The sequence below is a fragment of the Strongylocentrotus purpuratus genome, unplaced genomic scaffold (assembly GCF_000002235.5).
Source record: "Strongylocentrotus purpuratus isolate Spur 01 unplaced genomic scaffold, Spur_5.0 spur5_scaffold_7, whole genome shotgun sequence".
Lineage (NCBI taxonomy): Eukaryota > Metazoa > Echinodermata > Echinoidea > Camarodonta > Strongylocentrotidae > Strongylocentrotus > Strongylocentrotus purpuratus.
In genome coordinates, this window is record NW_022145613.1 from 11,941,376 (window position 1) to 11,968,624 (window position 27,249).

General features: G+C 36.0%; 2 protein-coding genes across 3 annotated transcripts in view; one reads left to right on the plus strand and one right to left on the minus strand.

Annotated features, from left to right (window-relative positions):
- Positions 1-2,779: 2,779 nt before the first annotated feature.
- Positions 2,780-17,228, minus strand: LOC752085 (dolichyl-diphosphooligosaccharide--protein glycosyltransferase subunit STT3A). Of its 2 annotated transcripts, none has more exons than XM_001175790.4 (16): positions 17,110-17,228; positions 15,879-16,031; positions 15,148-15,330; positions 14,575-14,720; positions 13,185-13,382; positions 12,507-12,698; positions 11,797-11,953; positions 11,191-11,343; positions 10,441-10,523; positions 9,655-9,825; positions 9,090-9,278; positions 8,075-8,191; positions 7,212-7,314; positions 6,369-6,434; positions 5,679-5,801; positions 2,780-4,412 (listed from the first exon to the last, which is right to left on the minus strand). In XM_001175790.4, the coding sequence occupies exons 2-16, from the start codon at positions 15,982-15,984 to the stop codon at positions 4,267-4,269; spliced, it is 2,133 nt and encodes a 710-aa protein (XP_001175790.1). In that variant the 5' UTR covers positions 15,985-16,031; positions 17,110-17,228; the 3' UTR covers positions 2,780-4,266. The 2 variants fall into 2 exon arrangements, with proteins under 2 accessions (XP_001175790.1, XP_030829887.1); XM_030974027.1 differs by having other exon boundaries at positions 4,097-4,412; positions 17,090-17,113.
- Positions 17,229-17,619: 391 nt separating this feature from the next.
- The window catches only part of LOC592204 (solute carrier family 12 member 8), a 29,079-nt gene continuing 19,449 nt past the window's right edge, over positions 17,620-27,249 (plus strand). Inside the window, exons 1-2 of the mRNA XM_011663723.2 lie at positions 17,620-17,754; positions 19,716-19,997. Coding sequence (XP_011662025.2) covers positions 19,761-19,997 — 237 coding nt within the window. The 5' untranslated portion in view covers positions 17,620-17,754; positions 19,716-19,760. The remainder of the gene's footprint in view (positions 17,755-19,715; positions 19,998-27,249) is intronic.

Sequence of the window (27,249 nt, forward strand, 5' to 3'; positions counted from 1 at the left end):
CAAATCTACGTAAATACGCGAATGGTATTATACAGAGTTGCGATTAGTTCAAATCAATCGTAACTTTACTTGAAGTTAATCGCAATTGTGTACTTACGAGATATGAGTTTCGATCAATTCCAAGTTGATTCGAATAAATCGCAATTTTTATAAGACAAGGCCTTAGTTGTGCAAGGCATATGGATATCGTTTGTAAAGATGGTGAAAATGCTTGAAGAGTAGGCCTAAATCAAAATTCAGTGTCACGTCATTTTCTTTCCCTTTTTCAGCCAATAGTGGTGTGTAGGGAAAGGAGAGTTTTTCTAAATTTTGTGCAGAAACTTTTTAAAAAAGATTTATAAAGATCGTTTGCTTGAAGCAAACTGTTTTTTCATTGTTTTTAGAGTATATAATGAACGTTTATTGCGTACACGAAAGGTCCCACAGAAGAAATGCTGTGGATAAATGTGATTCACTTACATCAACAGATAAAACACTTGTTGACCCGCACGATATATATAAATACATATGTTTTGTTTTTTAATTTAAAGATGATTTAATTTTATACACAGACCATTTTTGTTGTTGCTTTGTTGTTGTTTCGTTCAGTTGTGTTTCGCTTTTTCCATGTACACAGATAGCATATTATTGATTGCCAAACAAATATAACCAGATGATTTGGGTTTCTCCCAGAATAAAATCAGTTAAAAATAAAAGTGACTGTGTTATGTTAGCTTCATTGTGGTACTTGGAAATATTTTGTTAGGTGTTTTTAAATTTATAATTTTATTCATGTCTTCTTTAAAAAGCAGGGTAGGCCATTCAGTTTAAAAAAAAACTGCTCTACGATGACACCCTGCTGCAACATACAAAATACATGAACTAAAAAAAAATATTTAAAAAAAGTTTTACATGAAATACAAGAAAATATCAAGGTACAATATTAAGTGACATATACAAACAAGAAAATTGCGAGGGTTACAAAAGTAAGGAAAAAACTGAACACGTAATGAAGGATTACAACCATGTGTTTATAAAACATTTATAACTACTTTACATTTCTGTTTTAAAGGTTGAAAGAGAGGGGCTTGTCTTAACATCTTTTTGGGAGCTTATGGTACAAAGAGGGAGCTATGTAAGAGAACAACCGTTTTTGTAATCTGTTTTTGGTTGGGGAGTCAATAGAGGACAGTATAAAGAATAGCGGGTAGAGAGTAGTGGGTTCAATGGCGTATGGTGGCCAAAGATTCCATGTACATGTACCATGAAATTGTTTCGTTAAGACTGTATATGCATGGACCTATTACGGATGGACATTCATCGTTTTCTTAACGAATTCATTGTGATTGTCGTCTCAATAACATTCCGTACATGTTTCTTCCCTTTGGTCTCATCATGGTCGCCGGCAAAAAGCCGGGACAGAATCAAGATAGCGATTTTACAAATGTTAGTCTACATGCACAGAAGATAATTACTCGCCTAAATCATGGAAAATAGATGTGCAGTTCTGGCTTATAATCGGAAATTGTTGTTCCGTGTACTGTACAAGTATTTTATTTTGAAAAACATGTTGATATTACCAGATAGAAGTTATTTTTGGATTTTTTGGTTGTGATTTAAAATCCCGTTTCCCCCTATTTCCTCATAACATTCCAGAGTTACAACGCACAGGGCTAATACAGATCATGGCCTTCTAATTGTTTTATAAGGTCATAGGTGTGTGCAAAAGTTTGCGAATCAGTAATAATACATTTCATATCACCAAAATCGTCTGCTTTTCAACTTTGCTGCTCCCCATTAAGGATGCTTTTATTTAAGACACACTCTTACAGAGCACACCATCCAAACAAAACCCAAAAGAGGGAAACTGCTCCTTTGCTGTCAATGACCGAAAATGCTTACGCAGTCGTTATTGTTAAAACAGCTGAATATTCTCATTAAGATGCACATAATCAGAAGGCGGCGACTATGATTGGATCAAAGAAAGAATCACGTTGAATGTCCATCCGTATTAAGTCCATGGTTATACACTGCCTTTTTGTAATATTTTAGACAAGTGGTAAAATTGATATTGGTCGAAAATTGCCAAGTTCCAATGTCCCCCCCCCCCCCCCCCCTTTATGAATAGGAATGATTCGTGCTGTCATAAAATCTGCAAGAATTAATAAATATGCTATAAGGGGCCTGCTATATAATCTACTGCTTACTTCAAAAGCTTTGGATGAATAGAAATATCAATTGAATAGTGGGCCCATCATCCACGTCATAGTGGTCTCGTAAGTCTTGGGTAAAACCCAAGCAAATTTGTTCCGTATGTTATGGACCATCTCCCAAATTCTTGTTTTAATCCGATAAATCCATTAACATTGGATACGACCAAATATTGAGTAGGATTATACTTTTGAAGTGAGTTCGTGTACAAAATATTATCAGACTCAGGAACGTACAGGACACCACATGAACAAATATTTAAAAACTTGCCCTTTTAATATCTCTCTTCCTCCTCTTCTTGTTTACTCTCTTTGTTTCTCTCATTGGTTCTTTCTCTTATAATTCTATGTTTATTTCCCTCTTTTATTCTTCCTCTCTCTCTCTCTCTCCCATTCTTCTCTTTCTCTCATACTACTTTTCTCTTTATAAATCGGTATATTTATTCAATCCTCTTTACTTAGTAACCCTTCATATCTCACACTCTGGAATTAGTCCCAACTCAACATTCATGCAAACAGACCAAAACAACCAAACAAACATCAATTTGAACAGTAAATTACACAACGGACAAATCTACAGCAGTACAACATAAAGTTATAGTAATTTAATTTATAATGGACAAAAAGTTGTGACTCGCAATTATCTAATCTCTATTTTCAATTTAAGAAAGAAAAAAAGAAGATCCCAACCACCACAAATATATTCTCTTTTGGAAAAGTTTCTTATAAATCAAGAAACCACATGAAAAAAAAACGTTCGTACATCACACGATTAAACTGGACAGTGAAAAGAAATTTAAAAATACAGGCAAAGCTTTCAAAATATGAGCAAGACATACAAATGAAAGCTAAAAAGTCAAATTTTGTGTCAAGTTTACAAGTTGCATAATTGTAATTTGCAATCTGTATGCTCTTTATACTAACTGGAACTCATAAATACTATGAATTCTGGAAAATTCACAAAATCAGGCAAATAAAATGGTCCTTATAAGGCACATGTATATCATATTGGGTTTGTAATTCTAATGTTTCATTTCGTATCAGTAACAGAAAATCTTTGAATAGAGCAGGGATTTTGTGACAAATCATAATTTTCGGTATTTTTAAAACATATTAAGAAATAAGAATATAGGTCTCAAAAATAATGTTTCTTTCCCATGTGTAAACTTCACAACAGATAAAATATCTGTAGCATTTCATGCCCATGGCGAAAAGCTTTACAACATATGAAAGAGGAACAAACTTTTCACACATTATTCAGACATTGAATATTTTCAAGAACATCATGTCAAACAATATTTAGAATAAGTCACCAAGTCTTACTTGTACTTCATTTTCTCTAGCATGATTTTAAATCATAAAAGCATGCAAGAATAGCAAAAAGATGCATTTTTCATATAATGTGTCACTTCTGATGACAATCACTATTGCACCACAGAACTGAACGAAATAAACAAATTTCCATGACACAATGATGATCATTATGCAGTGCTTGTATGATAAAAACATTCAAAATTGGTAATGATTTTATTCAAGTTTGATATAAACATCCCTCCTGTGTCTGTAGTTCCTGAGAAACATATACAATGAAACTGTAAATCTCATTTGACAGTATTACCTTCTTTATCAGAAATACAGACAGATTTTACGACTACCGTCTGAGGATACCTCTTGTCACAATATCACAACACCATCATTGATTGAATCTATGAAATCATGGTCAAGCCCAGAAAGAGCGTCGCTACTCGCAAAAGAACTAGAACTGAAGTACGAAATGTTTGAGCAATGAGCCTGCTTGGGATACTACAACTATGGAATGATGTTCCAGGTTTTGATGTACTCTACACTATTACGTTTCTATTACACAATCGCAAACACCTCCGAAAGATCAACCCAAGGCAATTTCAATATCCTTGTCCTTCTCTTTTTTGTAATATGTGAATATTACGACAACGTATTATTTAATCTAAACACGATTTCTATACGAAATACAAATAGGGTATTGAAATTGCCTCTGATTTTATTTTTTCGAAAGTGGTTGCGATCGTGTTCTAAATTATTGAGACTACTATTCTGACTACATCCCCCTGTTCTCTAAATCTTTAACCTTGTAGATTCGGACGAGCCAGTGCTCGGTGGTATAGGCTTCCTCCAACACATCCAGCTCAAAATCTTTGTTTCCGATCTCTGTGTTGCGCACCCTGTCGTATCCAGTGGGCTTGCCTGGAAGTGATATGAGAGAATTAGGAAATAATTTGATTTGATTAAAGAAATACATGACAGAACATTACATGACGTGTCTACTGACAACCCTCAGAAGAAGGTTGAATGAATGAATGAATGAAAGAATGGTGATGGTTATTTTACCTGACTGCTTAGAAAGCATAAATACTTGTAAGTAAGCAACCAGACTACCGACAGCTTTAGGTCCTCTCCGAGGGAAAGGTGCCCAGGACCTCAAAAGTTCCTATCAAATATGTTCCAGTTTATTCTATTCTGATACCTTTCATAAGAAATCTTACCATTATATTTTCAATTATTTAACTACTACCTCTTATCCTCTAACAAAATCTATGACGAGCTACAAAAGAAAATGCAGGTAAAAAAATGGATAATACTTCTCAATGGCTTCTTGCAAACCAAACTGGACTTATATAATTACACAATTTTGGTCTGACAGTGCACTGATGGAATATACCTTTATGAGGGTCCTTCTTTCACCCAGCCTCTCTTTCTTTAATTTTGAAGGCAAATTACCATGGAAACCTAAACACTTATTCTTATATCTCCAAAAAACAGTTTAAGAGATTCCTTCTTTTCTTATCAATTGAGATATTACACATCTTTCCATGTAGGTTTCTCTGATTCACAACAAAATGCACACTTTTATCAAACACAATATCTACTTGAATCAAGGAAAGCCTATCCAGATTGCTGGATTTGATTTAGCGAGAAGAAAAAGGCCTGGCCCACTGACACTAGGTTGGCCAGAGTGTTTCTCGCACAAAAAATATGGTACAAAAAGGCTGCACCACTAGCACAACATGCTCAACATGGAATGGACTAATATCACACGAGATAAAATTGGTCACTAGCTACCACATTTTGTTTTTTCTTAATCATGGACAAAACATATAGATCATTACTTTACAATGTCCATATAAAAGTGGTAAAAGGATTTTGCGAAGAGGTGAAGTCCAAATTACTGTAAGGAACGCCTATGTTTACTAGTATTGCTTTTGGTTACAATATAGTATTCAAGCATCATTTATTTCCAATTCCAATATAATTTTTAAAAAAGAGAATTTAAAAGCTTCAGAGTGCACTATTCATATGCCAACTTATGAATTTCAAGGTTAAGACAAATATGTTTAACAATACAATGCTAGAAGGAGCAAATTTACTTCATACACTATCCGAAGTGGCAAATATATAAAACATATATGGGCATTGAACGATAATGAAAGGGATAAAGGGAGAATAACAAACCTGCTTCTGTGTAGACTCTGCCGAAGCGATAGTAACACATCTTGTACATGAGGCAGTTGAGTAGAGTAGGGGAACCATCTCTATCGATACGGAACTCTCCATGTGGTGTGTAATAGTCAGATTCTAAAACGCAAAGACAAAAATAAATTCTTTGTTACCATTGTTATATTCTTTCTTTACTCACTGATCATTTGAACTCAATGAAATATACTTGCTAGATATAGTACTCATTTTCCCCTGCAGTATCATGGCCTAAATAGCTCTCAAAAATATTTTCAATTCTGAGGCCATCGTCAGCATTGCATTTGACGTTCTAGAGATCCTAACAAAACTGAACATTTTAGATTATATGTATTTTAAGCTACAAATTTCTTACTGAAATAATGCATGTTCTTTACCAAGCATCGTTTTTTTAAGCGGTCAAATTCTTTTACTACATTATTTACTGCTGTTTTTACATTAGGTCATACAAGCATACAAAGGTGGTTGCTGATAAGCAAAATATGCATGCTAACATTTCTGGAACATCACCATGACATAGTATCTCCATGTTCCATTCAATGAGGAAACTCAACCTAGCCCTGAAAAAACATATCATATACGGTTTGTATTGATATACATCGATACAAACCACTAAAAAATTTCATGATCGTTTTCGTTGATGATTCATGGCTGCAGTATTTTGTTTACCTTTTATATGTTTGCCTTCTTCTGTACTGCCTCCAATACGAACCATCCACAGGAATTTGTTGATATCTGGAAATGAAATGATGCAAAGTTAGGAAACAAGTCGCCATCCTTGAGGCAATGATGAAATCACACAAAACTAGGCAAAATTTGTTTTCCCACAAAAATGTAGCTGAATGTACATGTTCGACTTTTGCAATCCCATGCCTACCTGCCATTCGCAGCAAAAATTAGGCAAACTTAAGAATAGAGTCTTTTTAGTACACTTTTTACACAGAAGTTTTTAGAGAGAGAAAGGTATCTCTAGGGTTCACAATAATAGTTTGAGGGCCAAAAAATAGGAATGGTTTGCAGCTGAGCAATCCTAATCATTTTAAAAGTTACCTTTACCTAAAATATGTAGAAAATCAAAATGAGAACTGTAATAACAACCAATTGCCTTGTAATTCACACCACTGTAATGGAATTATGAATGCAATCTGTTTAAAGGGATTGGGTATTTTCGCCTCAGATTCTAAACAAAATCTTGGATTTAGCTCATGCTGCAATCATAATTATATACCTTTAGATCAGTCAGGAATCCCATGACTTTGACAAGCCGATCGCCTGTCTGATTTATTTTTATTTTTCGTTTTCCCAACTGGTTTTATAACGCTAGTCTATTGGGGAAAGTGAGTATGGTAAAACCGGTCACTCAAAGATTTTTATTTTTTTGAGGCACTTTTATGATCATTTTGAAGTGCAATTTTTAAGGGCTTCTAAATTACACCATATCACATACACTGATAACACATAGGGCCATGCATCTCAAATTCAACATTGTTAAACGATGCATTTAAATCTCACCATCTGAAGAGTATCCAATGAGTCCACCAAAGATGACGAGAACATAGTCCACATCCAGCTCTCTCATGATCTCATACGCATGATCCTCTGGTGACGCCATAGCCTGGATTATAAGATAAAAGAGAATGAATATGTGCCATGTTAACTGGAATACAGAGGACAGCTCAATGGATCAAGGTATATCTCTTCTACCACAAGATCCCTGATGAAGGCACAGCGTACAACTAACCTTTCGGTAAGACTTGAAGTCTTCTACTAGAGCGACATTACTGTCAGAGCTACCCTGGTTTCTGACTTGAAACTATATTATTGTTTGGCTGGCAAAAGGGCATGAACATATTTTTCGCCAAACTTCTGATAAAACTAGAAGTTATTGCTGTTTTGGTGAAGTAATAAGCTATCAAGGTTCTTAATATGGACAATTCAAGGACTTAGGTGTGTTGCCCAAGTGTAATCAAAGAAATTTTAAAATTTAGAGTGTATTTTTCTTCATTTTGTTCAAGCATCCATCGGGAGGGCGTTTCAAAAAACTTGTCATCAGTGACAAATGACAATTTTTGTTATAAGCTACTGAAATCCTTGCTTTTGATTGGTTATTAACAGATTTCTTACTGATTTTTGTCATTTGTCATTGAAAAAGGCTTTGTGAAACGCCCCCCAGATCCCTCCTGTCAGGTACTTGATATACATATTTTCTATACATCATACAGTACTATTAACATTAAAATGAGGCAAGGTTATAGTCCAACAATTTATCAGGGTATGGAATAACTGAAAATCTCCTAGGAGAAGGGGAAGGGGAGAAGGGGAAGGGGAGGTGGGGGGGGGGGAATAATCACATAAGACTTACAATATGGACTTACCTGGCCCACACGTGATATGTGAGTATTGTTCCACGTGTTATTATCCACTAATATCGTCCGATTCGCCATGGCCGTTATCTGATATCCATAATCCCACCACGACATCACCTTCGCATCCTACAAAGGACATAAACAAAAGAAATAAGCATGTTAGTTAATTTACTTGAAAAGCACATTTTTTTTGTCTACTTGTTTCTCACTTCTCCTCAACGGTTTTCAACTTTTTATCAAATTTTCATTGCCTTTCAATGCTGATAACCAATCAGAAGCAAGGATTTCAGTAGCTTATAACAAAAACTGTCATTTGTCACTGATGACAAGTTTTGTGAAACGGGGCCCTGTACTCAACTTGTATTTCTATACAACCTGTACATAATTACTATTTAACTTGTATTCAACTTGTCTTCAACCTGTATTCAACTTGTTTTCTACTTGTTCTCAACAGGCATTCGAATCTTCAGCATGATTGATAAAGTATTTCGTTACTTGTATGATCTCACTTCAGAGGAATTAAATTCTTAGCCATGTTGTTAAACAAATCTTCAATTTTGATCCAAACAAGATATATATTTTCACATATGTCATTGTAACATCAACCGAAAGAAGCTGTTAACAATGATAATAATCCATTGCATACAGTAACCAGGTGGTTCCAGTTTCAATAGAGTATTCAGTAATCAGTGGGGTAAGAACTCATTGAAAGCGATATACTATTGTTCCAATTTTTCTCATATTTTATAACAAACAAACTAAATACAGTCAAACCTGTCTATATCAACCACCCAAGGGAAACACAAAAAGTTACCTTTTTAGACAGGTTCCTTTAGTACATGTTTCAATGAGAAACCACTTTCAAGGGAAACAAAAAATGTGGTGTTGGTAGACAGGTGGTCCTTAAAGCAGGTTTGACTGTAACAGAATCAAGGGTAATCAGAATATGTATGGTTTGACCCTACACATATCAGTACAAATAGGTTGCATAATAACCCATTCCCAGATGGTGTATACATCTTACCTCCTTTGTGTTTTGTCGGAGCCAGTAGTAAGCCTCACGGAAGTCGTCAAAGATGATCCTGCCGCCGTCTCCGGCCCTCGCCGACAGGACAATGGAAGGAGAGGAGTAAGCCTCGGATGTAACCCAGGTGCAATGGAAGGTGTAGGTGATGAGGAAGAAAGTCATAAGCAGAATGACAGCTGATGCAACCTATTGAAAAATAAAAAGATTAATTACGTAAATACATTATAAATAATAAATAAATGAAACAAATTGAGATAGATTGACAAAAGGGCTACTGCCCCTAAAGATGTAACCTAGTTACAGTTCATGGTATAAGTGAAGAGTATGACAGTCATAAGTGAAATGATAGCAGATGCAATCTGTTGATATAAAATCAAATTAGGGTAAATATTACATAACGGCATCAGGTCAAAGGTTAAAGAAAATTGCATGTTTAGTCAATACAGCTAAGTGACATGCTGTGACAAAGAAAATCGGCACTGAAAAAAGCATTTACTAATAAATTTTACATTTCATACATAAACAAGCAGTTCAAAGAGTGAAGAGAGGTTTCCGAGCTTACCTCATTCTTGATAGGGTAAGTGTTATCACTGTACTCTTTCTTGGAGGATTTCTTCTCAGGTTTGGTGATGTCCAGGTTCTTCATGTAGATGGAGAGGACGGATGAGATCCCGATACCGGACAGGATGCACATGACGGGCGCGAGCACTAACATGAGACGCACCATCACACCCTGCAAGGATTCAAATATGGAACTAGAATGTCAGCGAAATGCTTAAAGCCTGTCTGCACTAGTTTGGCCAGGGGGGATTAGACCTCCCTGCGTGGTCACTGACAGGTGGTTATCTCATCAACTCAGCTCTCAAGTAACAGAAGAAAAAGGGGATCATGGGCGACCAACAGGCACCAATTAGGCATTGTTTGCTATATAGAGGGCGCAAGTAGCTATAATTAGTGCAGTGGGGCTTTAAATGAAAGGCTAATATTTGTAAAGATAAGAAGGGGGGCACTGGAAACATGAAGGAGAATCTCAGTGGAAGTTTCCAATGTAAGGCCAAAATTTGCAAATACAGGGGGGGGGGGGGGGGGTAGGGAAAGGGGAGGAGCCAATGTCTTGGAAGTATCTAGGCAAAAAGGACTGATGAGATGCTATTACCCGACAGGATATGCACATGACTGGTGCAACATCAGATGCAGGTGCGACATAAAAATATTTAATCTATACCAACTGCAAAATGTCTATAGCAACCAAACAAATGCTATGATTTCAGGAGCTTTCATCAATTGTTGTAACCGGTTATTGATATGTTTTGTGCAACAGGGTCCAGACAGACGGGTTGATACTCACTGAGAAATAAAGACTGGTGACGCCATAGAGGATGATGAAGATGTTTGCATCTGTGAGCTTGGTGAAGCAGTAGTACATGCCAACTGTGTAGGAAGATAAATCATAAAATCAGTCACTGATCAGTTGAAGTATTGATGAACAAGACATGAAAAAAGGGCGTTAAAAGTCTTCTCTAAAATGTAAGTCCACATAGAAATCAATAAAACAGTCAAACAGGTAGAAATTGTGGGGTTGTTTTTTTTTAATACAAAAAAAGAAGAAAGATTCATCCAAAAATGTATGACTTTCAAGTGGAAATAGCCGAGTAAACCTAAGTACATTGACAACTAAATTTAGCAATTGCTGGTGAAAAGAGTGATTGTACAACATATGATCCAGCTACAATTGATCATTTCCTGTAACACTAACCATATCGCTAACTTCCACCCTGGTCTCAACACTCCACCTATACCTGCCCCTAACCCTACACATAACACGAAAGCTAACCATAACACACGCCTCAACTCTGTATCATTGACAAAATGGAGCCTGGTGTGAATATTTCTACAGAAAATGTCTGATCACTAAAATGGCACTTTTGAGAGATCTGGGCTTATTTCACAAAACTTGTCATCAGTGTCAAATGACAGTAGTGTTATAAGCTAGTGAAATCCTTGCTTCTGATTGGTTATCATCAGATTTGTCACTGATTTTTGCCATTTGTCATTGAAAAGAGGCTTTGTGAAACAGGTCCCAGGATTGCTGGTTTACCTGGGAACATGAAGACATGCATCTGCAAATCAAAGTAGAATGAACTCCAGGTGGTGGGCTGATGTTCAGACACAGAGGCAATGATGGGGATGTTGTTCTTGGCGTAGGATGGATCCAGGAGGGAGTAGAAACGTCCAGTCCAGGGGGAGACCTCTGTTTACCAGGCTCAGGAAACATACTCATTTCATATTTATTGCATATATAAATTTTTGGTACATTTTAATTTTTCAAATTTGTAATTCTAGAATTCTAATCATATTGAAATAATATCTTGGAGGGCTTGTGCCTCATTGTCTGTAATTGATCCTGTTCTAGTCCCCCCCCCCCCCCCTAAGTTTTGTTTCTTCTTCCAAGCATTTTTTTTTTACTATTTCCGGAGTGGTAGGCTTCACAAAAACTGTATAAATCAAACCTACAGGTATAACTTTGTCTATTCATTGTCAGAAAGGTGTCAAATCAACGTCAAAGTATACAAGTCTCACTTTCATGCTCATGACAGTTAGTACACTATTTCAATTCAAAGGGTGAGAGGTGGTACAACCATACCAAACATTTTGGGAAAATAATTCAGCTCAGGAGATGGATTTATGTTTGCGATAAGGATACTGCCTGTAGCGGACAGGTAGGCTGTCACGCCAGCCAGGGCGGCGCCAAAGACAAGAACGGCGCTGCGGATGAGAATGTTGAAGTACTGCGTGCTCAGACGCGATCTTAGGTACTCCACAAAGCAGTAGATCTGACACAGTCCGAACACACCCAGGGCCTGAAGGGAGGAAGGAAGGAGGTGGAATACATGAGGGGTTGGTCGGTAGTTCATGTATGTTATCTTATGTTATGTAAATTTACGACAGAAGGTAGGTAGCTACGTGAGCATAAATCTATGAACTAAATCCATATTACATTGAATACAAATATTTCTGCTTTTACAAAGGTGTACAATTATGCCACACCAGAAGTGTTTAGAATGTAGTAAAGCAAAATTAAGTGAAGTATTTTTTGCTTAGGTTTCTTATGTTGACAATAATACAGATGCCAACAGGCCAAATCAAGTGTCTACATCAGCCTAAACATAATTATATTGTGTTAAAATATTTGATAAACTTAATTTTGCATACCACAGTATTTTATTCCTAGGTACATATGGAAGATAACAAAGTGAACTTACAAAGATTTTTGAGGGGTAAAGTTAAATTTTTCTCAGCCTCTGGAGAGCAAGGAGTGCTGTTAGACAGTCATATTACTAGATTACTATTCACTGCATGCTTATCTCCATCCTGTCGACCAAAACAGTATTCCAACCACCTACTGGTACTCACCGCCATGTGCTCACTGGACTGGACCGGTTGGAATCCAACAAAGGGGATTTGCATGGAGAGGATGGTGCCCAAGCAGTAGACGGTGCAGTAGACCACGTAGATCCTGTGGGTGAAGCGTCCGGTGGCCATCAGGGCCAGGGTATGCATCGGGATCAAGTTGATTAGGAAAACGTAGCCTCCCCATGAGGAAACCTAGAGAGAAAATAATGATTCAATAAAATACTAGGGTTTACATAAAACTTTTTCCTGGAATAATTTGTGCTAAATATTATTACTCTCCAGGATTTCTGATTATCTACAGCCAAGCTGAAAGTTTGTTTCCATAAGCTAAACAATACATCATAAAACCTGGCTACACAGAAATGGTCCTTGTAAGTGGAAGAAGCAATCGCTCTTTTGCTACATTCCATTCAAACAAACAAAATAATATCAATAACTGTTTCTTATAAAGCACTTTAATGGGTAAGCTCTTATAGTATTATTACTACCATGGTCACTGGATTCAAAAACGATTTTGCAATTTACGGTGTACACTCTCCACTCCACTTGGGAGGATTCCAGCCAGTCACATGTTGACTGGCGCACACATTTTAATCCAATCACACGCACAAAACACCTACATTCGACGACATTAGCATTAGATACAGTAACACAACAAAACCATCAGAGAGTAATTACCATGTAAAAGTAGGCTAGAGAGCAGAGGGCAGCCCAGAAGACGGACCCAGTTTTCACAGACTTGATCCAGAGAGCGTAGGTGAGAAGCATACAGAAGATAGCGATACCCTCGTTATCATAGGATCCGGCCACCGAACGGGAGATGTAACCGGGTACAATGGAGATCATGGCCGCTGCCACCAGACCAGCACCGGTGTCCTGGGAGGATAAAGGAAGAAGAGATGATGGTGTGAGGAAAAGAGTGGAAGACATACATGTATATAGAACCACACCCTCTCCATATCTTTCTACTCTAAATGAACAGATCACCCGGATGTCATTCAAGTGATCTTTATACTTATAATGATGAAGATAAAAGTGATTATTATCTTTATGAGGATTCCAAGAGGTACAATAAATCAGTGAATTCAATATCTTTAGCGCAGTACCCGGATGACCAACCAATATTGATTTCGTATTGCTCATTCATCCAGGAACTTCACACGAAAATTAGTGCAAAATAAGCGCGACACAGTCAGAGGTCCGCGCGCACAAGGCAGGGTACGCTTATTTTGCGCTAATTTTTAAACAATGAGTTATGTAAATGAGAGTTTAACCATGGGTTAAGTTAAACCTCTTTCGTGAATTCGGGCCAAAGCCATATTTACTGAGGTATTTAAGTCAAAATGTTGTTATTTCGCTTAACAGACTAATAATAGGTAATGATAATAATAATGTATGGCTTTGTTTTTGTGTGATACAAGAAAATATTGCTCTCGCTTAGACAATATTAGACTCGACTTTGACTTGTTTTATATTGTCATAGCTCGAGCAATATATTCTTGTATCACACTCAAAGCCATCCAATATTATATAAGTATTAGTCATGTAAATTTATTGCCAAAGAAAGTGTCTCCAAGTTATTCTCAAATGTTGACTATGTAACATATACAGCAATTCATTCTTAAAGTGTCACATCAGAGTAAGGTCCAAAGTTGTAAATTACTTCTAGTCATATCAGAAATACGACAACATTTCAAGAGCGATCCCTTTTCCAGGGAAATCGCTACAGCAATATTCATTTACATGGGAATTCAAATTTTGAAAAAGCTCAATAATTATGCCTCACCTTTCCCAGAACTCAACCTCCCCTTTCATTGATTGATTTTGGTATTTTCTTTGCATTATTAGCACATTGCTCTAACAAAAGCAAAGTCCTTGCTAAATTTTGTCCGAGACCATCTTCCAAAATTATATTTTTTCCTTCAAAGAAATCTATGTTAACTAAATACTCAGTCCTATAAAAAATATAAAAAATAAAAATAAATAATAATATGGTTATTTATATAGCGCAGGTATCCGTCAGGTTCTAAACATTGAAGGTCTTCTTTCTTGTAGAGTATGAACAAACCTTGAGCTCCTTGGTGAGATGGTAAGTGGCCAGAGTGGTGAGGGAGGAGAAGAGAGGGGCCAGGAACACACACACATTCCTCACATCAATGCTGATATGCAAGAAGTTGAGTGCATGGTAGATGACAGCAGATGTCAACATCAAACCTACGGTCAAAGGGTAACAAACAAATGTTTACCAGCATCATAATTTTTTACATCATCATCCTCATCACTACAACCGCATCTTCCCCATAATCATTATCAAGATTATCCCCATCGTCATCATCATCATTCTCCTCATCATAATCATTGATGAAATATGCAAATATTAATTAAGAAATGACTAATCTTTCTTCTTTCATCTTTAAAAATGCAAATGAAATCCACTATGCACATACTGGATTTGGATTTCCTCTAATATAGTAAAATGGATGAATCCTCCATTTCATCAAACCCATTTTAACCAGCTAGAGAAATGACCCAACAGCACACATGAGAAAGTGTCTACATATTCAGGTAGGCTCTCTAATTGTAGCAAGAGTCACTGATCTTGAAAAAACTAAAAATTGCGGCAACCAGGGAGTTTACAAACCTGGGTAGATGGTTCCCCCGATGATACGCCCCAGAGGATACCAGGCACGGTCATCAAACCAGTTGTGGAACTGGTAAAAGCCCTTCTCTGCCAAGTAGAGGGTGGTACGGTAGTTGAAGTAGGGATCAAACTCGTGAATAACGCTCTCAAAGCGCAATACAGAGAAGAGTCGGGTGGAGAAGGCTGAAATAGAACAAAAGCCATGCTTGAAACCATCTTAAAAACTCAGTTGCTACAAAACATAAACTGCATATTTGCCTTATTGTCCCATCCATAAAAGAAACCACTAAGGTCATCCAACCTGTTAACAAATATAATCAATCATCAATGAAAATTTTCACATTCATATTTCATACATATAAAGATTTCTCATCTGCATAAAAGTTTTCAATTTTCATAATTTGAATTTTGGTATCATCATCTCACTCTAAATGCTTGTCTTCACATCAATGTTATCAACATCCTCGAATTGCATTTTTTTTCTTGAACCCATAGACAACATGAGAGAATTTATTTCTGCATTAACCGCAAATGTCACGACATTGAATATTCAACAGATTTCTTCCTGTCTCATTTTCCTGAGATGTTTCTTCTCCTATCTCACATCTCATTCCCCAAATGTCTAGGTCATCCATGGATGAGCCAGAAGGGCATTAACTTTGTTTTAAGGTATATGACTTCACACCCTTTTGGCTCCAAATGAGCGATATGTCCATACTCTACAAACTTACACAGGATCATGCAGAAGACCAGGATGGAGAGCTTCAACAGAGTCTCCTGCTTCTCAAACGACATCCTTCCCAGGAACTGGGGCATGTAAGATGACCCCGTCTTCATGATGACGGGTGGTGTGGAGCCGGGATGTGTGGACGGGAATCCAAAATCTGAACATTTGAAAGAAGCAAGGTTTATGGATAGTTGTTAAGTGTACTTGAGCATGATTGCAAAGACTCTAAGCCTGGAAATCAAACAAAAGGCAATTCCAATTGCTGTGTTCATTACCTCTAGAAATGTGAAAATATTACAATAATTTACTGAACATGCTCAAAAGGAATGAATCGTTGCAATGCTAAAAGTGACTTTTGGCATTGCAATAATTCACATTATTCTGTGTTCATGAATAATTGATTCCATGATACAAATTTCATAGATTCATGAATGCAAGAAAATTGGATGTCATTTATAAATAACAAAATCTTCAAAGACAGTTGAGCAGAGTACTTAATTACAGTTTCAACTGGCATTAGACAGTACCATTACATTGTCATTAGTCACAAAAATCATCATACAACAGAAAATATCAAATTCCAAAATAGCAACAGCATATTATTAATTATCCAGTTCCTCCTTATTTAACTAAATGAACTATTTTTATTGTCACAATCAACACAGAAATTGCAGGACAATCAATTGTTGTCATGTTTACGTGAAGCCATGAAAAGATGAACATGATGAATTAATATTGGCACGTACGACTGGGAACGAGAATTGCGAACTCGAAGAGTCAAGAGAGGTCTAAACTCCAACGAAATTAAACATATTTTAAGGTCATATCCTACAGCTCAAATAATTTGTTCCACTTTGATTATGAATTGGCTTTTTAGTATATTTTCTAGCCCATGTCAGCTTAACTTTTGCCCAAACCAAAAACCCGAAGCGGTGGGCGGCGGCGAGCTCAGCTATGCCAGGGTTGCCAGCACACGCTTCATACACATACAATTACAAACTGCAGTGCCTTTCCCACTCGCCTGCCTACGTGGCGTAAAAATGGTAGGAAAAGTTCGAAACTCGGTCTAATTTCTCCTTTTTAAAGCATACATAACTAAATCTACACCTCAGAAAACATACTCTCATATATAACATGTTACAACCTCAACTTATTCTATCGACCACAAAAGTAGAAAATGCGGTGGCTTAGTAGAAATGTCAAACTTTAATGTACTTTCATAGCCACTGGCTTACCCGATTGCAAAGGTGATCACGGAAAGGTAGATATGAGTGTTGCCGACTTTTTGGTGATGTAGAAGCAACCATTATAAAAGGGGTAAACAATCGAAGCAGCAGAAATAATAAAATGTATTAGAAATCATACATAGATGTAGTACTATTTCTTTCAAATAATGAATAAGATGTGATATAATAGATGAGAATAAAATGTTTATGTATTCCAACTCTCATTTAAATTTTGACATAATTTATTTAATTTGTGTCCTTATTGCACAACGTTCCTTCCTTATAGTAAAACCATCCTTTAGTCAAAGCTTTTATATTTTGCGATAATATATAATTAAAATATTTGTCAAAAAAGATTTGTATATGATATCAAAAACTTTATATTACTTTTATTTATTTTTATGTATTTATAAATAAATATAAAAAGTCAATTTTGTATAAAAATAATTTTAATCTTTATATTTTTTTACAAATTCTGCAAAACCCATAGAGCTAATGTTAATTCTGCTATACTTATTATTAGGTATTCTTGACTATCGCAGAGTGGATGCCGAGAGCGAGAGATGCCGAAATATGGTCTAGGAAAACAAAATAATACAGCTAGCCCAGTTTATTTATGAAAGGATGATAATCAAGAGCTGAGTGTATTTTCAGGTAATGAAATAATCATATGCTTTTCTTTTCAATGGAAATATCAAGAGTCAGCTGCTACAAATACAATGCAATGCGATGCTAGCAGTGGCTAGTGGCAGGCAGTGATGTTTTTATGCCCGGCGCAGTTCGGTGTCACTTTTCAGAGATCTTGCACTGAGGTCGTGATGATGACACCGCCACCCTTCGCCCGTCTCCCGAATCATTTAGCCTTCTTTTCTATTTCTTTGCTAGTTTTTAGAGACTGTACGTGTTATACAAGCCTAGCTTTTCAGCAGTCTCCTCCATGACTAACCTGTTTTAATTAAAATTAAGTTTCATTGCTATGTACAATGCAATCCCATGTATTTTAATTTTTATTCTGTTGGAAATGGAAATGAGCGAAGTGAAATTAAATGAATTTCAAGGCCTTGATACTTTACTGATCACAAAGTTTTGACAATTTTTGTGGTGCTTTTCAATATAAGATCATCTTTTCTTATGTCATGTGTAAATTGTCTTATTTTACAGCCTGCTTATGAACAATGACAATGGCAAATTTTTTGATCACATTAAATCCTGCCATTTAATAGTCTAGATCTAGTCTATGCTAAAAAAAAAATTAAAAAAAAAAAAAAAAAATAACGTCTTGTGAAAATATATACCGGAACTTACTAGAATTAGTAGTTGAATTCTTATAGAAATGTTATGCCTGAATGTAAAAATGTTGACAAATACATGTAACAACTAACATTTAAAAGTTAAAACTTTACTGTGGTGGTACATATGTAATATATGACAAAACTTTATATTAAATTTATTCTGCAGGTGACCAGGGAATGAATGTTTACCTTCTATTTCTTATACATGTATTAAAAGAGAAGAGAAGACAGATATGGTGCTATAAGTTATAGCATCTGTCTTATCTTCTCTTTTGTCTTCTGTTCATGCCATGGGCTTGCTTAAGAGGGGGTGTAAGGTGCAACCCTCCCCCCTTCTATTCAAAGTTTTTATTTGGCAAATTCTACATTTTTTAATACTAGGCTGTCGGCAAATCTCATGAACTCTTTTCAGTTAGGAAAAAGTAAGTATGAGTATTAATCAGTGAATATGAAAATCCATCAACTTTTTTATGCTTGTTGGCAATTGGTCTGATGACCCCCTTGCTCATTCAAAATAATCTAACTGAGGCCCTCTTTCTGTTTTTATATACCAGTACATGTTTATCACAGAATTGAATGCACAGTATAAGTCTATGTGAAATGTTTAACAAGTATGGTAATTCTTAACAATTCCATCTTTTATACCGTTTGCTCATTGTCCAAGATCGGGTCAAGATTTCAATTAGAATCATTTAATCTGTGGATTTTGACACCTTAAATTGCTCTTACTTACTTATTTGTTATACTTGGTTGATTAGCCCTCTTGTCCTATGGGAAGGGCTCTCAGTTTTCTTTAATAAAAGTAGCCACAGTTGGTGCAGACACTATGTTTTGAGGTTAGCTGTGCCAGAGTTGGACCACTCGATTTGAACAAAAAGTGGTAAGCTAATTTTTGCAAGTACGTCTTTGGTAAAGCTTTGTAGTATGACCTCTTAGATCTTTTTGAGGAGCAGAGAAGAAATTTTCTGAATTATTCCTATATAGAGGGTATATCATTAAAATATTTGTAAGTATCGATCAAATCCGTCTTCTGTCTCCTCTCCTGTAAAGACTCTATCTTAGTCTTGGTGAGAATAACTATAACTATAATAACCATATTTCATGCACCAAACTGTAGTTGAATTACCCTTACAACTTAGGATAGAGAATGAGTGTGTACTCATATTTGTAATCACTACTCCATTAGTGGACATGGACTCAACACACATTTTTTAAACTGTCATCTGTTTGCTTCTCTGATATTTCTGCTTTCTTTTAGAGTAGTTGTCTATTTGGGTCGGATCTCCTTTAAGAAAATATGTCCCTTTTGTCATTTGTCTGCAGCATATTGATAGCTGTAGGTTTCCATTCCAACACCACACAAGTACCATGGCCGATGATTTCCTCACTGGGGAGGGGGCTCAGCTGGTAGGAGACCCCAGCCCTGCATCAGACCAGGGAGGCAAAGCTGAAAAGAAGGAGGTTGACTGGGGAAGGTTTGGGCTGAGCGACGAAAGCCATGCCAAGAGCTACACGGAGAACACACTGACGGGGTATGGAGGAGACGGCGGGTACCAGCAGGGGGAGGGTGGACAGAAGATACAAGAGCTTTTTGATGAACAGCAGGTGAGTTGCTGTTGTTGATGTTATTGTTTTTTTTTATTGAAATTTAAAGTGTGAGACAAAAGAAATCTGGACATATTCACAAGATAAGGATTGCAAAATATGAATTGTCAGTCTGAAATTCAAAGAGTTTCTGCTAAATCAGTTGTTTTGTTTCTCTTCTTGTTTTATTAAGTGAAATAGTCATCATATTTTAGATACCAGAATATTTTCATTTTCAACTGAAAGTGGGATAAGAAGAAGTGATAAGACACATGCTCCAGTGACATTTGCTTGATGCATTTTGTGAAAGATGTAGGATTAGGGTTTTGATGAGTGTTTCGATTTGGGTTTTATGTTTGGTTTAGAGTTAGGTATTGTGGTTGGTCCAGTGTCGAGTTTTTTTAATTATTTGTGTCAATTTTGTGTCATATTTTGAGCTACTGTATTGTTGCTGCTGAATAACCAGCGAACAATCGGAACAAAATAAGAGAGAGATAGGGGAGAAAGAGGGAGAGATGTGTTGATAAGTAAGTGTGGATGTGGGATAAGAAATAGAGAGTATTTGATTTGATTTATTTACCTACAGCAATACATTCCATACATGGATTTTACATACTATTACTGTATACAAGAAGAGAAACTATTGGTTGGTAAAAGAGGCCAGATAATAGCACAATAGCTAGTCGAGCCTAACCACTTAAACAGCTGAACAAAGTATTTTGATACAAATCAGTTCAGAAAACATAACAAAACAAAAAATAATGAATTTGCTATTACAATTGATAAATTAAAAAACAAGAATACGCAACAATGTCTCACAATATACAAACTAATAATGTAAAATAATATTGTAAGACATTGTTGATTATTCTTGTTTTTTAAACTTGATATTTCATTCATGACTTGTCAACAAATGACTTGTGACAGAATTCTGAAACCTATTTCTAGACCTTGTCAATCTGGCATCAATAGTTAATCTATTCCAAAATTCACTGCCCACAAAAGACATTGAAAATTGATCTTGTGTCGTTCTTAATTTTGGAAGACGTACATGTAATTGTCCAATTTCTTTTTGTCCTGTGGAATAGCTGTGTTCTATAATGTCACAGTACTCTATCAAAATATGAGGCAAATTGTCATTGACTAGATCAAACATGAAAGTAGAAATTGATAAATCATGTAAATTATACACATTTGGGTTTTGCAATCTTTTAAATAATGGATCTGAAGGAGTTCTTCATTCACTAAATGTTATAGCACGAACTGCCATTTTCTGTGAATACATGTACTTCTATGTAGGCTAGTCTAATAGGTACTTCCCCACACCTCTATTCCATAAGAAATATGTGGTACACAAGAATAGGAAAGGCAATTGAGAGAGAGCTAGAGAAACAGACAGACAGACAGACAGAGAGGAAGAGAGAGACAGACAGATAGAGAGAGTGGGTGGGGCAGTGAGACAGACAGGGACAGAAAGGGGGAAAATCAAAGATATGCCAGGTATCCAGTATAATAATAATAATAATAATAATAATAGTGCAGAGACGCCAAGTTCAAAGATCGGCAATGCGTGACATTTTCATGATTCGGCGCGCAAGCGCGCGTGCGAGGGTATAACACGTATAAGATATAGCGTTTTTCAAAATCTAGCGTGCGCGTCGTGCATAAGAGCATTTTCAGACCCCCGAAAGGTGTGATGTCAAGCCTAATGCGTGATACTTGGTAGCTCTATATATATATGTACAATGTACATGTAATTCCAGGATATTACAGTAGCAAGTAAACTCAGAATAACATGTACTTCTTAGCTACCAACCTAAATATGCAGTGCTCTAATGAGCTTGCTATCTAAATACGTCAGCCTGGCTGCATGGTTGCCGTGATACATGTTTGATCACTCATCGCGATAAGAACAACTGGTATACATTGTGGTCTTGAAATTGCTCTCAGTTCACTATCCTGAGAAAACATGGAATACAAAGAATACAATTTCAATTTGTGTAATGTTAAGTGGTATGTAAGCTTTAAATTCTTCATCTTGTATGAGAAATTCATGAATAGTTGTATGTAAATCTACATTCATGTATGTGTTATGGTTGAGGCTCCTTGGTTTGTAAATGTAGTGGTTGGTCTTGAAATTAAAAAAAAATGCAAACAAAAATTACATCTGAAAAAACATACAAGTACTGTATGTAAGGCCAATGGGCTACATTATACAAGTGCATGTGCAATGTAGATTTGCTTACTTTACAGTAGTTATGGGATAAAAATTGATTAGTGGAGATATTGTTTTCCAATCATGTATATGTACATGTACTTGGAATTATGCAATGATGAGTTAACATTCATGTAATGTACATGACATGTATGTGCGTATAGCTCTGTTGAAATTTGGCTTCATTTAAAACTAAACCTTTACATGTAGGTTAAAAGGAACTTTTATTGCATTCTTTTAGACAGAGATTAAAATGCAAATCTGATACTCTTCTTTTACATATCAGTACATGTATGTTCCTTTCTTCTTTGTTAATTATTGAATAACAATTATTTAAAAAGCAGACATATTTAAGTGACTGTTCTCTTGAGCACTCATGATTTGCTTTTGAACTTGGCATTTGTGCCAGTGGGTCTAAGATCTTGAAGAATTGATATTTGCACAATCACTTGCACATCTAGATGGCAGAAATGTCAAAGGTCCCAAAATGCACAAATAGTATAATTTTTACCTCTTCTAGAGTGTTTTCAGGATCTAGACTGCAGTGAATAAATATACGGTACTTCACAGAAAAGCAAACTTTCATTGTTGAGTGCAAAGAAGTTGCACTGTACACTGCAGACTGGATTTATTAACATGCATTTCCATGTGATACATTTTACACAAAAGAAATTTATATATATATACCGTAAGGCTGTGCACAACAGTGTAATGAGGTACCCGAGTACACTCCCAGGCTTACAAGCGAATACTCGAATATTCGGACGCCATGTTTTTTTATAATTTTTTGAATTTTTTGTTGTTGATTTTTTTATTTAAAAAAAAAAAAATGTTGCCACCACCATACCACTGGTGCAGTATCCCACGTCAGCCGCGAAAACCCTTGCAATTTTACTTCGAGTTGCAGTTGAAGGCGCCGATTTAGTAAACAGTGCTGTTTTAAAAACCAAAGATGGCAGAATAATCCATTTTCCTCCAAGTCCAAACAGAAATCCGGACATTTGGTCCCAGTTTCTGAGTTGTGAGTTTGACAGTGCTTGAGTTGGGAAACATTTTTACCAACGGTACCATGCCGGCGGCCGCCGCTCTCCCTGGCACGGGTAAGCGTCGGCCTGGACAGTGCCAGGTGACCGGGATTTTTTTTTTTTTTTTTTTTTTGCGGCCGAATATTTGAGTATGGGAAATCATACTCGAGTAGTTGTCAACAGTGCGGGTACTCGAGCATTCGACTACTCGTCGCAGCCCTAATATACCTTATATGAGTTCCAGAAATATACTCTTTTTGACAGTCAACGTAGTAACACACCCAGATATTGATCACAAGATTTCATAGATTTCCTAGAAATCTACTGAAGGACACTTTTGATTAGCTACATGTAAGCACATTTTTTATTGAAATGTGTGGTTCGTTTAATACCCGTATAATAAAACCATAATGTATTTTAGCAATACAATAAGATGTTGTATCAAATTAAATAAGGCTCACTAGAGTGGATATCTAACAAAGCCTGGTTATTGTTTTTTGATCTACTTTGTCTTAGAATTATTGACCATTGAAAGTATGCCCTGATTTAATTCTGGAGAATTCTCCCCCTAAAAAATCAATTTCTCAAATGATTAGATAGTTATTTGTGCATGACACATGTCACTTGCAATCCATCTGGATATTCTCTTTCGCTATTCATATGGTTCTACACAACAACGCACACATACACATTATATACACAGTCACGGGAGGAAACTTTATTGCATGCACGGTGCACACAGTCCACATCTACCCAAGACTACATTGTATAGAGCAGTATTACTAGAACATGTATGTGTGTAGTACACCATTCACTCATGAGTGTATTGCTGAGCTACTGCAGTAGTGCTGTATTTCCATCAAATAGCCTCCCACACACGCTGACCTCACAGTGCTCTGTGAATGACGTCAATCTTCAAATCAGATTCATTTACCCTGCAGTCTTGAATAGCTTGGCTTGTTTTCACGTCTGTAAAATCATGTTATGTACATGTAGGGAATACATCAATCATTTATGAGCTTCAATCTTGTGTTTCTTTGTGAATATGATAATTTGCATTCATTTTCATTTTAGAAAAAAAATAGAAGTAGGATCTACATTGTAGGGTATTTACATGTACATGTAACCAGGGCTCAAATTAATTTTTTGTCCACGGGGGCTCTTCCCCCCCAAAAAAGAGCCCCCGTGAGCCTTCTCACGGGGGCTCTTTTAGTACTGACGGGGGCTCTTTTTTATACAAATATCCATTGAATTGGTACCTATGATACTCCTCAATTATTTGCTATTTCATCATTATCATTTCAATCAGCATTTTCCCTCTTACAAATTTACAAGCTACATAGCTGTTACTGGCCTGTGTATATAATATATACACATACAACACTGATCTTTATGATGTCTTTAACGTGAAATATCTTCTTCTCCCCTTGCAAACGAGTAAGAAAACAAGGTCATTAAAATGGATTAAGCGACAAATAGTGATTGTGATTCAAATTGATGCGAATATTTGTTTGAATAAGCACTGCTATTCACCCGAATCTTCTTTGTAAAAACAACTTATACAAATCCCAGCCATGCTTACTGAGTTGAGACGTTCCATTCAATGTAAAATACTCATTAAAGAATACACTTCTCCTAATCTGAAAGTGATCTTACAACACAGTGGCAGATTTGCATGGCTGAGATTTGTAAAAGTCGTTTTTACAAAGAAGATTCTGGTGAAAAGCATTGCTTATTCAAAAAAATCATTGCATCAATTTGAATCACAATGATTATTTGTCGCATGATCCTTTTATTAAATAACCTTGTTTTCTTTTTTGTTTGTAGGGGGAGAAGAAGCTATGTCACGTTAAGAAATCATAAAGATCAGTCGTATTATGCGTATATACATATGATACCAGAACAAATGTTGATTATCAGAATGTCATTTTGGAATACCTCTATACAAATACCACATTGTCTTTAGCCCGTATCAGTATTAGTATGATCCAATATAAAGCAATTATTCATTATTTAATTCAGTATAATGCTTTTCCTCAAAAATAGTTTTGCTATTTTTTTAGGGTTGAGACGCTAAGAAATGGTTTCAAATGTACATTACACGAACCCTGAACCATTGCAAAATGATGGTGGTTCTCTCTCTCTCTCTCTCTCTCTCTCTTTATTTTAATCATGCATTATCAACTACATATAAAGCAGCAACCAAAAACTTAGGGTTATCTGAGATAGGTGAAGTAAGAGTTAAAAAGAAAGTCATGCTAAAACGGCGCTTCACTTCCCCCCGTCCACTGAAAAAAATAAAATAGATTAGTAGTCCTCCTCTCCAGCATCCCCCCCCCCCCCCCCCCGCTTTAATATCACATTTTCACTTGGCAGCCCAAGGGGGCCGGGGGGGGGGGGGGGGGGGGATGGGAGGAGGACGGCGCAGTAGGCCTATAACCACTGCTGACGGCGGCACTGCACTGCGAGCTGAATTGGTAATAATAGGCCTACTCATAAAACAAGAAATCTTGCACGCTAATCTTAGTTCCATTTCATTGGTTTAAGGTTTGAAAATTGAAACTCAATATTGTGTTAAAGTTATAACAGAAAAGATAATCTTTATTTTATAATTCCACCGGGGTTTTATTTTGCAATCGCCCCCGTGAGCAACCTGGCGGGGGCGATTATGTAGCTCACGGGGGCGAATCGCCCACCGCCCCCGTGTATTTTGAGCGCTGCATGTAACTTGAATTTATGTGTAAATAGATAATCACCTGATCATGATCAATCATAATCACATTTCCATATTGATGACAACATTGAAAATAAAATTAACATTTCTTGATGTTAAATTAGTAATAGCTTTTACTGTCAAGACTGAAACCGAAATTCCCCTACTGTAGGCCTATAAGAAAAACATTTAAGGAGTGATAACCTTTACAGATCTACACTGTATATTATTCAACAAATATATTGAATTCAACCACAATACTATGAGTTTACCAGCTTTTGATTCATATTCTCTGAACAAAAGTAGAATATTGTGAAAACTACATTGTTTTGAAACACATTGCCACACCAAACAATGACATGGTAATCTAAAGAGAAGTTAGAACTGCTGGTATTTTACCTGATAATACCTTAACATCTACACTGTATATTATTCAACAAATATACTTGAATTCAACCACAACACTATGAGTTTACCAGCCTTTGATTTGATTCATATTCTCTTTTAAAACAGAAGTAGATTATTGTGAAAAACCACATTGTTTTGAAACACATTGCCACATCAAACAATGATATGGTAATCGAAAATGAAGTTAGAACTGCTGGTATTTTATATGTATGTGCATCACGTGGATGCATTATTCTTGACAGGTGTCAGTTTATGGAATCAAGATAAATAAGATCAAATAAACATTTCATATTATAAGGCAATGTACATTTTATAGGTTATTTTAAATTGTATATGTAGTTTGGCTTTTCAGTCATACTGTTAGGTACTAATACATACAGGTGCATGTGTGTACATGACATCTTTTTCTTTGCATAAAGATAGGTATTATATTATCTATACATGTACCTGTACTTGTGCTTGAATATCAGAGTACTTGGCATATAAATTTTGACACTATTTTGCACATCTACATAGTATGTGTACACTCCTCTCGCAGATCTGATAACAAATGATTGATTATGATATCAATAATACATATTTACATAATAAATAAATGGTGATTATACTGAACTTTAGTTCATATACTGCCAGTTTTTATATTCAGGGTCTATTGTGAATGTGACACATATTTTGTCATCCTTTATGCAAACACTTAGAACTTTATAATGCAAATTCTGATATTTTATCCACTTGGCTGTGTTAATGGTACTGTTCTAGAAATATGAAACCAATCTATTTGAAGGGAAATAAATGCTACAACTGAAATTACTGAATAGAAAGTTAGCCTGAGTGGATGCGAAGAAATCAAGAGGAAACAGTGAATGAAAACAAGAAAAAGTAGGCTCAATTTTTTTTTCCTCCAAATTTGAG

What these genes read in the sequence shown, in the direction of transcription:
- LOC752085 (XM_001175790.4), bottom strand. Translation starts at nt 15,984, where the DNA reads ATGAAGACGGGGTCATCTTACATGCCCCAGTTCCTGGGAAGGATGTCG. An exon ending in CTCTAGCCTACTTTTACATG is followed by an intron (nt 12,699 to 13,184) that starts GTAATTACTCTC and finishes TTTTCTCTCTAG; the next exon opens with GTTTCCTCATGGGGAGGCTA. An exon ending in TCCGACAAAACACAAAGGAG is followed by an intron (nt 8,192 to 9,089) that starts GTAAGATGTATA and finishes TGTCCTTTGTAG; the next exon opens with GATGCGAAGGTGATGTCGTG.